The sequence below is a fragment of the Acinonyx jubatus genome, chromosome D3 (genome assembly GCF_027475565.1).
Source record: "Acinonyx jubatus isolate Ajub_Pintada_27869175 chromosome D3, VMU_Ajub_asm_v1.0, whole genome shotgun sequence".
NCBI lineage: Eukaryota > Metazoa > Chordata > Mammalia > Carnivora > Felidae > Acinonyx > Acinonyx jubatus.
In genome coordinates, this window is record NC_069392.1 from 26,426,850 (window position 1) to 26,441,210 (window position 14,361).

General features: G+C 54.5%; 1 protein-coding gene across 2 annotated transcripts in view; it reads right to left on the reverse strand.

Annotated features, from left to right (window-relative positions):
- Positions 1–14,361, reverse strand: part of KIAA1671 (KIAA1671 ortholog) — a 202,077-nt gene that overhangs the window by 136,466 nt on the left and 51,250 nt on the right. For both annotated transcript variants that reach the window (XM_053206231.1, XM_027050831.2), the window contains exons 2-5: positions 11,622–11,773; positions 8,254–9,864; positions 6,194–6,281; positions 770–3,619 (exon numbers count right to left, since the gene is read on the reverse strand). In XM_053206231.1, the coding sequence (XP_053062206.1) occupies positions 770–3,619; positions 6,194–6,281; positions 8,254–9,809 (4,494 nt within the window). In that variant the 5' untranslated portion in view covers positions 9,810–9,864; positions 11,622–11,773. The remainder of the gene's footprint in view (positions 1–769; positions 3,620–6,193; positions 6,282–8,253; positions 9,865–11,621; positions 11,774–14,361) is intronic.

The window sequence follows — 14,361 nt, forward strand, 5'->3', positions numbered from 1 at the left end:
TTGCTTCTTGGACAGGACAACTCAGGGGTGATCTATGCTACTGCTCCAATGAGAATGAGCCTCAGATGCCCACAGGGGCACTTTTAACACCTGCCTCACCTCTCCACTGGGGATCCCAGAGGGGAATCACCTCCTCAAACAGCTGCTTGCAAAGGCCTGCCTCTGTGGAAACTCCAACTGTCCCACAAAAGAGGGACTGTCATGAGACTCACCTAAGATCGCTCACTCACTCGGGGCGCCTGGGTGGTTCAGTCGGGGAGGCATCTGACTCTGGATTTCGCCTCAGGCCACGATCCCAAGGTTTGTGAGATCGAGCCCTGTGTAGGGCACTGTGCTGATGACTGGGAGCCCGCTTGGGATTCTCTCTCCCTCTCTTTCTGCCCGTCCCCCACTCTGCTCACCCTCTCTCTCTCAAAATAAATAATTAAACACTGAAACAGCCAGTATTCCCTGAATGCTCACAAAATGTCATGCATGATGCTGAATATGCAGGACACGATAATGAACTTGATGACAACACACAGGAACGGACAGAGGGTGCTCAATAAATGATACCGATCGTCACCAACATTCTAGGCCAGACGTTTCAAACTGGTGGCCCCGTGGACTAAATGGAGGCATCGCGTGTCAAGAACTGGCCGGAACTGAGCTCTCTATTTGCCACAATCCCCGCCACTCATGTACATACCCACCTGGCCCATGTCGCATGGGATTTTGAGCACCCCCGGCCTATGTGTTTAATCAACGCCTTACAAAACTGACCACTCACCTTCTGAGCGTCTCGAGTCCCCGACTCTCGCCGACAGAGCCCCATTTTGGTCTCCTTGACCTCAGAACTGTCTCCGGGGAGGCTGGACCTCCCCTGGGGCCACTCTCGTCTCCTCTCTCTGGCTTCCTGCATGGCAGACAGGCCCTCTCGGATTTTGGCAGGCGGACCCTTCTCCGAATAGGCTCTCTTGACATCCAGCTGTGACCTGTCACGGTCATAAGAGTGATCACCCCACTGGAACACACTGGCCTCCTCTTCCGTCCCGATGGATTTCCTCGGGGTCCCTTTCTTCTGGTGAGCAGGGGATGACTTGGGCAACACGCTGGCCCCACTGCCCAGATCCTCCCAGGTTGGGGGCTTTGACCCGGCTGGGTAATTTGAATACTTTGCACCTTGATGTTTACTAGCAAAGGCCCTTCTGTCATCCTCGGGGATTCCTGAGTCTTTTCTCCTGGGACCGGTGGGGCCTGAAGAAACCCCTGGATATTTTTCAGAAGGAGCTGAGACTGGCAGAGCCCACAGTGGAGAGCTGGATTTGGTGTTTGTGGTTGCCCCCGGGGTCTCTGCCCGCGGCTTGCCAGGGCCAGGAGCAGAACTGTGGTTTGCTTCGGTGAAACCTGCTTGTTTCTGGAGACCCTCGGCTTCGGGCCTCTCCTTCCAGCTCCTCCTTCTTGGTTCCACCCTGCCTAGATGGCCTGGCCTCTCCTGAGTCGAGCCGCTAGGCACCGAGGGTGCCCCCTCCAGGGGTTCCTCCACCTCCTGCTTCTTGTACTCTGCCATCAGGGCGTCAATGTCAAGAACACTGGATCTGTAGCCATCTCTGATTTTACCCGGGACCCTTGCACTGACCCCCTCAGTGCCCCTTCTGGCGAGGAGATCGTTGGCTTCTGGGTGACTTTTGGAAGCCGGGGGTGTTTTGGGAGCACCGCTGGGGGACGTCTTGGTCCCACAATCCTTCCAACTGTTCTGAAAACCGGTGCCATCTTCTGGTCTCCTATGACTCCATGAGGCGTCGGCATCCATGATTCTTTCAACAGAAGGATCCAGAATCCTGTCTCCAAGAGGTGACAGACGGTCTGTTGGCTTCAGAGGCTTTGAAAAGCTTGTGTGGTCGTGCTCTCTGCCCTTAGTCCAGTTTTTACTGCCCTTGCTCTCCAGTGGCCCTTCATGGTGAAGAGAAGCCAAGGTAGGTGTTCGAGGATGAGGAGATGGAGGCGGTGCTGGTTTTCTAGAATGTTCCGTCAAGTTTTCGGGCCCTGACTTAACAGTACTTTTTGCTTTTTCAGTATCAGGAATCTGATATGTCACTGCAAAAAATGTCGCCTTGGGTTCCAGAGAGGACCGTTGCTTCACCGCTGGGCGAGTCTGGTCCTGTGAAGCACTTGGGTTCTCCTCCTGGGCCTCCACCCTGTTGTGGGAGAGCTGGGGTTTTCTTAAGGCACTGACGGTGGGGCTCAAACGGTCTGTTCGCCTCTGCTCCACCTTCGAGGTGTTTTCTGGGGCCAGGAAGCTGAACTCCTCAAACTTCACGTCGTGCGGTAATGTCCGCCGTCGCCACCTCTCGAATCTCTGGTCCGCGGGACCCGCCTTCCGCATCTTGACTTCAGGCTCTGGTGCCTGGGCTGGCCTGGGTTCACCCTCACCGGAAGCCATAGCGAGGGGCCCTCTCTGCACAAGCGCTTCTGGATGTGGCCGGGCTCGGAAGTCAGAGGGCTCATCCTTAGCCAGACAGAGAGGATCCAGAGGGCACCCCCGGGGGGGACCCCTTTCTCCCGCTGAGCTGCAGCCTCCTGACTTGTTTCTGGCCCCAGCGGGCCCCTCGTGCGGAGCCTCCCAGACGGCCACCTGGATGGCCCTCCCAGAAGGGACTTCGGAGCCGCACGACCTGGCTGAGCGCTCGCTGTTGGCCCCGGGGCTCAGTTCCGAGCCTTTCTCTTCACTGGCCACCACGGTGGCTTTATGCCAGTTCAAGGTCGCCCCCCCTGTCCATTTGGGTGACAGGCAATTGCCCCCAAACGTGTCCTTTGGCTCCCGGAAGTCAGGCCTTGGCTCAATGACCTCATGAGTCCCTTGAGCTTCCCAAATCAAACTGGCCCTGTGGACGGACCCCGCCTGACCTTCCAGCCTGTACTCTGGCTCTGCAGGGGTGACCTCACGGGCCTGCTGCCTCCCCTTTGGTGAGAGCCGAGACCTGCCACTTCGCAGGGTCATGGCTCTTTCCTCCAACGCCACGGAGACGGCCTCACTGTGCGCACACTTGCCCACTGTGTGCATCATGTCATACTTGGGCTCGACCCTCTGGGATGAGGGAGGGTTTTCAGCACGTTGGAGGAAGGGGTTCTTATTGTGTTTTTCGTCCAAAGGGTATTCTTCCGGGAAGGGCACGTGACACTGTCTGGGTTCACCATTTGAAAGGGCAGTCTGTCCCCATTTCTCTGCATCAGGATTTTCGAACCCTCTGGAGCTCTGTTTCTTGAGGGCTGTCTTTTCAGGCAGGTCCTTCCCCAGCCATGAGCTTCTCTCGTGCCTGGGTCTGAACCCTGAGACACTGGCATCAGCCACATCTCTGGGGGCTGTGGCCGAGGGACGGTGTCCTGACTGGTCAGCCACTGTGTGTCTCTCCACGTGATGCTCAAACACTGTGGCCCACACGGTCTGGAAGCTTCCATCATCTTCTGGAGTGCTGTCAGAAGGGCTCAGAGCCCCCACCGAGCTCTCACCCCGATGGTTGCCAGGGACTTGGTTAGGACTGTCCTTCCACTCTGTCTGCCTCGACTTCTCTCGGAGCGTTCCAGGCTTCCAGGAGCTTCTCAGGACGGATGCTCTATCCACACCATGCCCTTCCTTTTGCTGAAAAAAAAAAAAGAAAAGAAAAGAAACAATGCAACTGACGTTAAGGGACTTTGAAAGGGAAAGGAAGAGGTGAGGTGATCAACACAGCTGCTTTTAAAATCACAACAGGGGCACCTGGGTGGCTCAGTAGGTTAAGCGTCCGACTTCGGCTCAGGTCATGATCTCATAGTTCATAGGTTCGAGCCCCACGTCGGGCTCTGTGCTGACAGCTTGCAGCCTGGAGCCTGCCTCGGGTTCTGTGTCTCCCTCTCTCTCTCTGCCCCTCCCCCACTGGTGCTCTTTCTGTCTCTGTCTCAAAGATAAATAAACGCTTAAAAAAAAAACCCACCAAAAAATATTTAAAAAATAAAAATACATAAAATGACAACAGTGAGATGCCATAAAATGTTAAAGACCGAACACACCCAGTGAGGGTGAGGATGTGGGAAAATGGACACTCTTGGAAACTGTTGGCAAGAACATAAAAATGTTCAAATGCGCGTTTCCTTCAATCTGGCCAATTTCCTGCCAAGACTCTTTCTTGGCTCGGGTGCCCAAGTCGGCGTCCATGAGAAGGCTCAGGGAGCACCGCTTGAGGAAACAAAACCAACACAGAAACAACCTAGGTGCCCATCTGTAGGGCACGGGCTAAGTGAGCTTTGACCTAATGCAGACAATGAAATGCCACAGGGCACTTGACTCCGCAGAACGGGGTGGGTCCCGATGTCATCTCTAACAACACACAAAACACTGTTGTGTGTATGTGTATATACACGTAGTGTATACACATGTGTATGTGTATATACACGTAGATAAACAAGGGACAAGAGCTATAAGTTCATCAGTGAGTAAGGGCGTCAGAGCAGGAGAAAGGAATGAGGAGAACGTCATTTTTTCCTCTTACACACCTCAGTTCTGTTCGATTTTATAACAGGCGTGTGTGAATTAGCCATTTCTTAACCTTTTTTTGTTGCAAGAAGTAAGTCTACTTCAGGGCTCCTGGGTGGCTCAGTCGGATGAGCGTCTGACTCTTGATTTCGGCTCAGGTCATGATCTCAGGGTCATGGGATCGAGCCCTTTGTCGGGCTCCACACTAAGCGTGGAGCCTGCTTAAGATTCTCTCTCCCTCTCTCTCTCTCTCTCTCTCCCTCTGCCCCATCCTCGCTTGCACTTTATGTCTCTCTAAAATACAATGAAATGAAATGAAATGAAATGAAATGAAATGAAATGAAATGAAATGAAATGAAATAAGAAATAAGTCTACTTAAGCAAGTTAAACAATGACTTAACCATCAAAGTAGCCAATCCCATTCCTGGGTAGATCCCCAAAAGAAGGGAAAACAGATGTTCCAATAAAAACTTGTACACCTATATCCATAGCAGCACTATTCACAGAAGGTGGAAATCACCGAAATGTCCACCAGAAGAAGAATGGATAAACAAATCAGGGTCCACTTGTACAACGGGGTATTATTCAGCCATTAAAAAGGGACAGGGTACTGATTCACACTCCAAAACAGAGGAACCTTGAAAACATCATGCTAAATGAAAGAAGCCAGACAAAAAGGATATGTGTTTTGTGATTCCATCTGTAGGGAATGTCCAGAATAGGCAAGTGTCTATAGGGACAGAAAGTAGATTCGTGGTTGCCAGCGGCCACCGGTGGGAGATGGGAAGTGACTGACTGGCTAAGGGTTTCCATTTGGAGTGATGAAAATTCTGAGGGCCCCTGGCTGGGGAGCGTGCAACTCGATCTTGGGGTCATGAGTTCAAGCCCCACGCTGGGTAGAGATGACTTAAATAAAAATAAAAGTAAAAATAAAAATAAAAAATTCTGGACTAGGGGCTTCTGGATGGCTCAGCTGGTTAAGCATCCAACTTTGGCTCAGGTCAGGATCTCACAGCTTGTGAGTTTGAGCCCCACATCGGGCTCTGTACTGACAGCTCGGAGCCTGGAGCCCACTTCAGATTCTGTGTCTCTCTCTCTCTGTCTCTCTGCCCCTCCCCCGCCCGTGCTCTGTCTCTCTGTCTCTCTCTCAAAAATAAATAAGCATTTAAAAAACGATGAAAACTCTGCACGATGCATCAGCCACAAAACAGTTAGACCTAGTAGTTCTTTCATAAGCTTTTTCTTATTAAACAGAATAAATAAAAATAGTTTTACGCAATTTAGCTTCCCTCCTTCTGCTATTGTTAGATGACAAGCTGAGGTAGGGAACAGGGACATAATGAGGGAAACTGAGGGAGTTCCAATTAACAGTGTTTAATCTAAATTTTAAATTCTTAAAAAAGCAAGCATTCGTACATAAGAAAGCCAGGCTCCGCTTCCTCTTTGCACAGGAAACGAAATAAAACCTGGCAATTACATTTGTAAACAATATTTAACACTAAGGAGGGCAGAATCACAAACCCAAAAGGGACTTAAAAAGTCCCAGCATTCAAGAAAAAAACAACAACAACAAAAAAAACGTTTTCTTCTTCATGAGAGGCTTCTGATTGTTTCCTGGGTCTTGTGGATCCTGAAAGCTCTTTTTCCAGTAAGTAAAGCCACCCACTAGAAAACAAGACGTGCCAAACACAGAGGCTTCTCACCTTTTCTCCGGGTTCCTGAGGAAGCTCGCCACTTAGCTCAGAACACTTCTCATATCGGACTTCGTTGCTTGAAGCTGGGCTTGAAAACCTGGCACCAGAAGATCCAAGTTATTTGCACGGGGCCAGGAGCTGGGACTCCCTCCAGCCCACGCCCCGTAACTAGCTCAGGAACCCAGGGGTGAAATCGGCACGGAGATCAACAAGGCAACACGACCTGGTTTGCTTTGAGAAAAGATGTGTCTGTGGCCGCTCTAGCCACCAAACCGAGAAGGGCCCGGTGGGGAGAGTTTACCTTAAACACAGCATCACTGGGGTAGCAGGAGCCCCAGGCTTGGAAGAAGAGACCTAGGTGCTGTCCCAGCTCTACTGCCTCCGCACTGCAGGAGCTTGGGTTGTGCTTGTGGCCTCACCTGAGCCTCTGTCTCTTCATCTATGAAACGGGGATAATTAACACCTCCCCATCATCTTTTGTAGGGCAGATAAGAGGCTACCCAAGGCCCTAATAGCTATGTGAGGGCGTTTAAGGAAGAGTAAAGATGCCCCAGGAGGGATAATTAATGGTTGTTGTTAGCAACCCCAGGCACAACAGCAGCCCCACCACAGACCTGCCACGGGACTTGCGGGTGGGGGGGGGGGGGGCCACGTGGAATGTGTGGGGGCATGGGCAGGTCTCTGCCTCTCTGGGTAACCTTGGCCAAGTCATTGTCCCTCTCTGGGCCTCAGTTTCTCCACTTGCCAAGGGGAAGAGAATGAAAGGGTGTTCTGGTGTTAGCATTCTCCCGTCTCTGAAGAGCTCCCTGGGGTGGATGCCTAAAGATGAATTCAGGGCTGAGGGCTACAGAGACCAGGGAGGGGAGAGAGACAAGCCACTTAAACTCGCCCCACTCTGCAATCCAGGGTCCGCCACCCAGGAGGCATGAGGCCATGGGTGAGTCGTTTCCAAACTCAGAGCCTCAGTTTCCCCATCTGTCAGATGAGAATAATCCAAGGCACCGGGAGGATGCAGGAAAAGGTGTGTGAGGTCCCTTGCATGGGTGCCTCTTGCTCTGGTATCTCAGCTCGGGCCTGGCTGCACGTGAGAATCACTTGAGAAGCTTTTGAAAACAACCAAGCTATGAGCCCCTCCCCAGATCAACCGAATCAGAATCTCTGGATGGGGGCAGGGGAGTGCCAGGCACGGGTATTTTTTTTTTTTTCCCAGATGATTTTAAATGCTGAGAGCCACTGATCGAACCCAAGCCCAGCCGGCTGTCCTGGTTCCCAGGGCTGGGAGGGCAGTCTGCCCAGAGGTGGCCCTTGGAAGTTCCTTCCCCACAAAAGTATGCCAGTGGCATGCATGTCTTTAACGTGCCTGTTGTAGCCGGGGAGCCACTTGTGGGAAAACAAAAGAGCAAGAGATATCAGAGGCCTGGCTGAGCTTAGAAACTCATCGTTAACTAACAGGATTAATAATATCATTTGGAGCTACAATGTAGTGATGGCCTCCCATGGGCAGAGCGATTCACAGCATAATCCTTCAAGGAAGGTTTCGGTTTTAGAGACAAACCGAGGCTCAAGAGGGAAGGGGACTTGCTCAAGCTATCTTGACCCATCTGATTTTATTCGGGGGCCGCTCATGGAGGCTTAGGCTATACAGTAAACATCCTCAGGCTTCTGGAAAGGCAAGCTTAGCGACGGACCCAGGCTGCACTGGAATTACACAGGGCTCCAGACTTCCTCACGGCACTTCCCCTCTCCTATCCGCATCTGTGAAATGGGCACGGTGTCTCCCCACTGCAACGTGTAAAGCGGGGAAAGGACAAAGAAATGGAGCTGCTGGCACACAGTGAACCCGGAGGGGAGCCGTGTTCCCTCTCTGCCCCTCAGCTCCTTATCTGAGAAACAGAAGCCAACGCCACCTCCTCTGGGGGGCTGTGGATAAACCGAGAAAGAAGGGCGGGGGAGCTGCAAGGTGCCTAGTGCGGAGCCTGGTGCCTGCTTCTCTTTCCTGAGGGGCCTCTCTGGTAGGCTGTCCGAGGCAGCCGGGGGCTGAGCGAAGCCCGTGGAACATTCCCACTTACGGTTTGGTCAGATCCGCCGACAACGGCCGTGCCTGGAAGGGCTTTCTCCTGATCTCTGGCTTTGCCTCTGAGCTCTCAGCGGCCCAGCCTTTGATCCGCTCCTGGACACTCACAACCGCTTTCCCACGCTCTGGGGCAGCCAACGGGGGCTCAGGGGTGGCTGGTGGGGGTTCCGATTCTGCGGCCAAAGCCAAAGTGCTCTCCTCCCAAAACAGGCTGATGCCCTTCTTGATGCTGCCCCTGAGGGTCCATCCACCCTCCAGCCGGCTTTCCCCGTCGGCAGCTCTGCTCTTGACCTCAGCAAATTCTTGGTCTTTTCCCGGCCTGGGCGAGAGGGGCGGGGGCACCTTCTCCGGCTCCCTGAGCAGCTTCACTTTCTCCTCCCCGGGGTGCTGGTCAACCGTGGGGGTGCCCCTGGCTGAGCCCCCAGCACTTCTGAGGCTGCCTGTCTCCGCCTGCTTAAAAAGCACCCTCTCCTTCTGTTCTCGGGGCTTCTTGGCTACCTCTGGGAAGTCTGAGTCTGGGTCACAAAGGCGAAGGTTTGCTTTGACCAAACACTCCCCATCCACTTTGGGCTCCGGGTCGGACCTCTCGGGACCCCGACACTGGGCAGTGGAACCCGCAGTGGCCTCATCGGCCGCCTTCTTCAGCAAGGCCTCTCTGCTCTCAAACCGGGCCGTGAGGTCCACGGACAGGGGCCTGGGCCTCCTCACCCATGTCTTCTCAGGCGGGGTGGGGGGTGCTTTCCCCACCGCGGCCGCCCCGCCTGGGCCTGGCTTCTGAGGCTGAATGCATTCGATGAAAATGGCCGACACAGGCCTTCTCCTCTGGAGAGGCCTGGGCTCCAGAGCGAGGTCACCCATGTCCTCCACACCGCTGGCCTTTGAGACAGGCTCGTTTGGGCCTTTCTCTTCTTGGGGGGCAGCTGGCCTGGTGTCCTGCGACAAGGAGGCCGGTCGGGGAAGGGTCGCAGGCTTTCGGGCGGGCAGGGCGGGCTTGGCGGCCACCTCGGGCCGGGAGCCCAATGTGGGCTCCTGAGACACGCCCGTGGTGGCCTCCCGAGCCCCCTCATTGGCCCCCTTCCCCAGAATGGGGCCGGCTTTGGTGGTTTCAAAGAGAATCATGGTGCTGGGTCGGGGCCGCGGGAAGGCAGCCTTGCTGAACGAAGACGAGCTTCTCCTCAGGCCTTCCCCGTTCCCCGCCTCCTGCCCCACCAAGCCAGGCATCCTCTCGCCCAGGTCCTTTGCCACCACGTCCTGGGCGTGCCCACAGGGAGACGGGCTGGTTGGGCCGGGCCCCAAGGATGGGATGGGGGGGTTCACGTCCAGGACCTTCTCCCTGCAGAAGGGTTTGGGGGCAAGTCTGGGCAGCGGGAGTAAGCGGGCCGGGCTCCTGAGGGGGCTTTTTCCTTCCAAGAGCAGCGGAGAGGGTGGCCCGGGGGTGTCACCGGCCTGGCGGAAGTAGGTCCGCTTCAGGGTCTCCTCCTGGGCGATCTCGCCGAGGCCTGGCACTCCTGTCAGGGAAGCTATGGAGCCGACCTCAACCCGCGTCGCCATGGCTACGGTTGTGGGCCCATGGGGATTAAGAACATCCGAACTAGAGAAGCAAGCACTGAAAGTAAAAAAGAAAAGGAGGGGGGGGGAAAGTAAATTTAAATCTCGGTCCGTGTCTGGGCACCTGGGTGGCTCAAGACGGTTGGGCGTCCAACTTCGGCTCGGGACACGAGCTCACTGTTCGTGGGTTTGAGCCCCGTGTCGGGCTCTGTGCTGACAGCTCGGAGCCTGGAGCCTGCTTCGGATTATAAGTAAACATTAAACAAATAAAATAAAATAAATCTCAGGTGGTGTCTGTGTCGAAGCAGAGGGGGCCGGGGGAACGGGCCCAGGAGCCCAGCACCCCGGGTACTGGACAACCACTCTCCACCGACCTCACCGGGCAAGTCCAGGCCAGCCTTTCCACCTCTCTGAACTCTTGGCAAGGTCGGTGGACTAAAGGGCCATTTCTAAAGTTTGTTCCAGGCCCAAGAAGGGTGGGGAAAGGGTGGCAACATTCCCTAGGAGGTTCCCCGCCTCGGTTAATCTCAAGGTCAGCTCTTAGGTAAAAAGTCATTATCTCTGCTACACAGATAAGGAAACCAGCTCAGAGATCACTTGGAGAGTAAGGGGCGAAGTCAGGACTCGAACTCAGGTCAGACCCCAAACGCACACCGCACACTCCCAGCCAGAGCCCCGCTGAGAGCATCCTCACATCCCCTGACTCCTGTTACCCCCAAGCCCTTCTCCCACCTCCCAGCTGACCCTCCTCACAACTCTGTGCTGAGCACCAAGCTCAGAGAGGGTAGGTGACCAGCCCCAGCTCACACAGCTACCAAAAGCTGGAGTCCCTGAGGTCACATAAGTTCGTTCGTGGCCCCTGAGGTCCCAGGCTCAGCCCCCCAACCCCTCTAGACTGTCCCTTACCTCCACCTCCCTCCCCCCCACAGCCTTCCAGATGCCTTAAAACAAAAAGTCACTTCATTCTTCACGCAACCTGCTGTCGTTCCTGGTTTGCCTTTGTGGTTCTCTCAAGGCAGGAGCCCTCCTCTCTCATTGATCCTGGCACAACCCTGGAAAGCAGGGACTATAACCATCTGCATTATGGGGACGAAAAGCAAGGGCCCAGAGAGGTCTCCTGACTTGCCTGCATCACACAGCTGAAACCTGACCTCAAGTCCTCACCCCATTCACCTGGGCCTCCTTGAACATTATATCTCACTCCTTTCTGGTTTCTGAAGTGACTGTTCTTCATCCCCGCCCCCCGCCCTCCCCCACCACTTTCATGTCCGAGTTCTGTCTCCCTGCAAAACTGCCCCCAGCTTGCCCCCATCTAGATGGAATAAAAGCAGAAGGTATTTCAGTTCAACGCAAGCCTCCTGCTTCCCTTCCTGGGGCCCCACTCTGCTGCCCCCGGCTCTGACTCACTCAGCAGCCTGCAGGAAAGAAAGGCAGACAGATTTTGATATTTTCTCTTCCTTACACGCTCGATGGTGCTAACAGATTTCTTCTCCCCAAACCGGAGAACGCTGTCTAGACAGGGTTAGAGGCAGCAGAAGAGGGACAGATAGGGAGAACCAGAGAATCGGAGAATGGCAGAGTTCCGTCTGCCAAGGCCCCGGGGGCAGAGTTCTAAGCATGTCGGGTCCTGACCAAAATCAGGACTGGTCTCCCTTAGGGCCAGTCCACGTGACCTCTTGGAAACCCTGCCCTGGGACACACACGTGAGCCGGACATGAGACAAGGGGCAGTAACAGAACACAAAGGACGGAGAGAAAATTCCCCGGCAGAACCCACAGGCGCCCTCCACCTCCCGGACACCCCGGCCCCACTTACCCGAGCTGGCAGGCGCCGGCTGGGGATGTGTGACTGCCTGAGAAAGTCAACGGCGTCACGTCTCATCGCGAACGGGGCTGGCCGCACACTCCCATGGCAGAGGCGGACGGGGGCAGGGAGGCTCGTTCCCGCAGGGCTGGGTTTCAGCAGGTCTGGGGAGACACAGGACCACAGCCTTGGTTCCGGAGTTCCGGCAATATGTGCACAGACGGCACAGAGCTCTCCAGCTTGTCAAACACACGCTCCTTTCAGCTTCCCAATACCGTAGCATAAAGAGGGCTGAGTCCACAGCGGGAGCTCAATAAAAATCTGCCCCCCTGCCCTGTTCCTCTGCTAACGTGTTTACTGACCACCTACCATGTGCACAAGGAGCAACAAGAAAAATCCCCTGCATTCAGGGAACTCACAGTCTTGTGTAAGAAACACACACACACACACACACACGCACACACACATACACACACACACACACACACACACACAGAAGCACTTACAACTCTGAGTAATAAACACCATGGTGTATACAGGGGGATGTGGGAGCACAGGAAGAGTACTAACTGCTTGGAAATGGGAATGGTGGGTGATCCCGGAAGAGTCCCCAGGCTGGGAGATGACACCGAGAACCCAAGGTGCTGGCTAATTTGGGAGCTGTTTCTCCTGCCTCAGAAGTACTTGAACACTGCATCTGTTGGAGGTCCTGAAATGCACCCCGGGACGTTTGCACCTGCCGTGCCTGCTTCCTGGGATGCCCTTCTCACTCACATACAGACACAGGACCACCCCTCAGAACACAGCTCAGACCTCTCTGCCCCACCTCCCCAGCCTGGCACAGTCCTCTTACACGTCCATGGAGCGCCAGAGGTGCTCGGCAGGACTCGTCAGAGTAACACGGGCATATTGAATACTGCATGAGCCTTCACGTCGTATCAGTCTTTCCCGTTCAATGGCAAGCCCCCAGAGGGCACCCTGAATCCCCAGTAGCTAGCACAGCAGCTTGGCATATAGTAGCACTGAATACATAACTGCTGAGTATGTACAAAAATAATGGCTGAATGAATAAGTCGGTGAATGAGGAATATTCTTCTGCTCCCCACTCCTCTAAGATTCTGAGTAAGTACAGGTACCACGAGCTCCATGGCACTAAGCAATCTAGGACATAGGAGGAGTTACTCCGGCTCCGGCAAGCGCTGGTAAGACCTACCATAGGTCTGACCACACGTCAGTTGCTGCCGGGTGACGGAACCGAAGAGCCGTGAAGAGCCCAGCTGGAAGCTCAGGCTGCCTGCCTCCCCAAGAGCCCCTCGAGTGTCACTGGACCACAGGGAGGAGCTCGACTGCCTAGGACAGGCGCCTGTCAGACACCTGCTGTGACCACATCCACCCCACGCGGTCACGGGTCGTGTCACCGGCTCATCTGCCCAAGCGTGGGATGAACGCTTCTCTGCACAGCTTTTCCTGGGAAGGAAGTCACCAACAGCCACCGCTGCTAAATTAGGATCAACGGCGCACGCATGCGTGTGGCCCTACTCCGGGATCCTGGAACCCACCTCGCGGGCCACACCGCAGGGAAGACAAGGGAAGAAAGACTCTTGGTCCGTAACCCTCTTAACCGGAACAGTGTCTCTGTTATCTGCAATCTCCCCATCTTGGGCTTCCTCTCGAGTTTCCATTTAAAATGCCTGGCAAATACCTGGTATGTAAATATGGCTGCACCACCGATTCGACGAATTAATTACCACCTCAGTGAGCAAAGGCGGGGTGGGGGGGAAGACGTTTTTTAAGCAGCGCCAAGGACAGCTTAATAACTAACATTTTGAAGTCTCTCCCAAACCTAGAAACACGTGACTCTCAGGGTTTCACTTAACCTGTTGTACAAAATGCCAGGAAACCGACTGAAACGTACGCTTTGAAACCTCGCTTTAAATGCATCACATATGTCATGCTTAATTTAAGACACTGTGGTCTCTTCCAACATACTTCAGAAGCTCCCTCACATAGAGGCCAGCTGCTGTGTGTTGTGTGGCCCTGCTCGTTCTTTTGAAATTTATTAGCATTATGGCCAAAGCCAAGTGAACAAGGGCTCCCTGAAACCAGAAGGGGCACAGAGTGCGAGCCACCTCTGGGCGCATCTCTATGAATCCAGGCTGATCTGGGAGGTCAGGAGGCCACCGCGGATCAGGGGCCAGAGCATGTCCGTCTGACCTCAAGCATTGGTGGGGGGCAGGGGGGGCGGGTAGCAACGGGCAAGTCCGTGCCGTTGAACCTGCCCAGTGTACGGGCTTGATCTCCCTGAATGGATCTGCAAAGGTTGAAATGCCCACTTCCTGCAAATTTATGCAAAGGAGCCCATTCTCCTGGGAACTGAGTCACCAGGACCATTAGTTGCTGAAATGAGGCGGGAGTCACTCGGAGCATCTGTGCACCCATCCTTCTGACCTTCCTTCTGCAAACCAGGCACTGGGCTCGGTGCCGGGGGCACAGCCACGGCGCTCACAGCCCCCTCCCGAGAGAACCACACAGGGAGAAGGCAAGAGAAACACCTCCATTCAAAACCAAAGAGTTTGGCAGCTTTTCTCTCAGCTTCAGAGGCGTGGATTCATTCTAACAGCTGCTGCAGAGCTTTCGTAATTGCACCCTTGAATCCGATCTGGGAGCTCACCCGTCATTCACTCAGCCGTCTCTGGGTGCCGTTTCCCGGGAATGCCACCGTCTGGTGAGGGGTGTGAGCCAGTCCACACAC